The 2,914-nt window shown below is 38.4% G+C and overlaps 1 protein-coding gene across 3 annotated transcripts in view; it reads right to left on the reverse strand.

Moving 5' to 3' along the window:
* rhcgb (Rh family, C glycoprotein b) overlaps positions 1 to 2,914 on the reverse strand; it is a 15,984-nt gene that overhangs the window by 12,407 nt on the left and 663 nt on the right. For 2 of the 3 annotated variants that reach the window (XM_016466753.1, XM_016466754.1), the window contains exon 1: positions 977 to 1,577. The exons of the other annotated variant lie outside the window; for it this stretch is intronic. In XM_016466753.1, the coding sequence (XP_016322239.1) occupies positions 977 to 1,199 (223 nt within the window). In that variant the 5' untranslated portion in view covers positions 1,200 to 1,577. Of the gene's footprint in view, positions 1 to 976; positions 1,578 to 2,914 lie in introns of those variants that run through there. 3 annotated transcript variants of the gene reach the window in all.

Here is a 2,914-nt window from a genome sequence, read left to right on the forward strand (position 1 = left end):
CTTTCCTGCAGAGTTTAGCTCTAACCCTAATCAAACACACCTGAGTTTGCTAATCAATGTCTTCAGGATCATTAGAAAATCACAGGTAGGTGAGTTTGATCAGGGTTGGAGCTAAACTCTGCAGCGCACTGGCCCTCCAGGGCAAGATTTGAGGAACCCTGCCCTATGGTCTCGTGGACTTAACGGACATGCACACGCGGCAGCCATTGTGAGTCCAAACCGCAAGTGCACATGAAGTGTTCCATTTGTGACAGGGCCATAAAAGCCTCGTCCGTTTGGGAAGGTGCGCGCATGTCAGAGGCTGGTGGAGCGGAGCTACATCCGTTTGAACGAATCGAATGAATGAAAGACTCAACGACATTTACCACCACCTGCTGGCAGTTTTAGTTTCTTATTTAGAGTATTATTAAATTTTTTTAAAAAGGGGAAAAAAGGGAAAAAAAAAAAACACACACACACACACACACACACACACACACACACATAATTGTAAGTTATTGTAAATAATTGCATAACATTTTATATAAACGAATAAACTGTATATTTTATTATTCTAAAATCTTTAGACAATAAGATAGACAGACAGACACATAATATGTAACGATAATAATTGATATAATTATATAAAAATAATTACATACACACAAACACATTTTTTTTCTTTTTAATAATATTTTACATTTCATAAAGTTTTTTTTGCATATTTTATATACAATATAAAACATTTAATACTTAAAATAATAAAAATATGTTTTAATTAATGTAAATAATTACTGATGTAAATTATGTGAATATTAATACTCTATACTTTACTAAAAATATTAATTAATTAATTAATATAGAGAGAGAAAATGTTTCCAATAATAAAACTACTAATTATAAAATCTGTAATAATAATAATAATAATAAAATATGTACATGAATACAGCATTTAATAGACACTAATTAAAATAAGAAAACAGAATTGTGCACCTACTTGGATATCTGAAGTAGAAGTCATTCTCGATATCACTCGTTATATTGTTCCCCTTTCTGTAGTCAACCCAGTGAGTATCTGACTCCTCATTATACCGCACAAATACCCCAAAAAGAATGATCATAGACAGCTGCCAGACGAAGCACACGGCAGGTAACCTGCACCTGACGTTAGTATTCTTCGGCCGGTCGCAGACGTCCCTGATGCCCATGCAGTTGCCCATGTCTGCAGGCTCATAGAGCAGTCTGTGATGCTGCTGTTCAGAGACGTCTCACTTTTAAACGCAGCGGGAGCGCGGATGTGTGTCCGTGTGTCCGTGTCTCCAGTCCTCGCGCCCTCTCTCAGAAGAGAGAAAACATTTGCGAGAAATGTCTAAGGATGACTGATTGCTACAAGTTAGCCCACATGTTGCTAATTGATGGCGCTGATTTTAAAGCACCCGTGTGTTGTTGTCGAAATATTCGGAGTCACTTCAGTTCTAATATGAATATTCAGGTATTTCAGGTTATAGTTTTTCATTTAGAGTAAATCTGTTCAGTCAAAACTGCGGTTTTCAGCCATTGCAATTTGGATCACGCCATACGCCGCCAAGATGTCATAATTTACGCGGGAAACTGTTTGGCTGTGTTCTAAATGAAGAGCTAGCCTACTAATTCCTGATTTATTTTATTCAGTACTTAAATAAATACATAAATAAATTTCTGCAAAAGGCAAATACTCCAAATGTGTGACGAAACGTCACATGTTATACATAAAATGTTGCTGTTATTACTTATAGCCTATTAAATATTGGGAAATATAAATCACTTTCATAGAGGTTATAACTTCTGCGTGTTACTTTATTTTTATTTATTTAAATGTATTTACTCCATTTTAAGGCTGTAACCCCAGCAAAAACATTCACGGGTGAACTCATGGACTGGATGGGCTGGATTTGTCCAAGGCCAAATTTTAGCCCCAGTCCAGCCTTGGGAGGAGCTGATTTATTTGATAGAGGAATTATTGCTAATGTGGAGCATTTTTAAACTTTCACCAGTTTCGACATTGGCACATAATACACTCATCGTGCAATGTGCATGTATGGTACAGTTATGCTCTTTCTCCAGGCACTGACTCAGTGGACATGTTGGACGTCAGTGCTGAACTGGTTACTCATTGATCTGACAGAATATGCGCTTATATTCATGAATGAGACCATTCATTTTCACTGTTTCCCCTTGTAATTAATTGTGAAGATTGAGATCTTTGACAAGGTCAAGGTGTAATTCCTGAGGCTCAGATTATTTTTAGACAAGGGACACATCCTGCTTAAACTGGCCATTTCTTGTCTCCATTGACTATTTGACATTGACCCAAATGGCACACTTAAAGGGGTCACACACTAAAAAATGCTGGCTTATTTCAACCCAACGTTGGGTCAAATATGGACTAACCCAACTTTTGGGTTAAAAATTTAATTGAAAAATTTAACCCAACAGCTGGGTTAGTCCATATTTCACCCAAAGCTGGGTTGAAATAACCCAGCATTTTTTAGAGTGTATGATGCGATTTCAATTTTTCCTTTCTCTTTGGAGTGTTACAAGCTCTTGGTGCATAAAGAAGATCTGTAAAATTGCAAAGACTAAAGTCTCAAATCCAAAGAGATATTCTTTATAAAAGTTAAGAGTCAAGCACGCCTACCTAAAATGGCTCGTTCTAACACGCCCCCACATGTCTACGTCACTATGTGGGAAGATTTGCCAGCCCGGGGTCGTCACATGTGGTTGCCACAAGCCCGCCGCCGCTCACTCTAGCCCGGCCTCTGCTCACTCTAGGCCTCCGGCCGCCGCTCACTCAAGGCCGCTGTGTGTGACGCTGCGTTTCATTGTGAAAGCGAAACTACTTTGTTTGGTCTTCCAAAAGAGGACACAACTTGCTTCGTCATGCCTGGAGCTGATC

Source organism: Sinocyclocheilus anshuiensis, unplaced genomic scaffold (assembly GCF_001515605.1).
Source record: "Sinocyclocheilus anshuiensis isolate Anshui unplaced genomic scaffold, SAMN03320099.WGS_v1.1 scaffold68, whole genome shotgun sequence".
NCBI lineage: Eukaryota > Metazoa > Chordata > Actinopteri > Cypriniformes > Cyprinidae > Sinocyclocheilus > Sinocyclocheilus anshuiensis.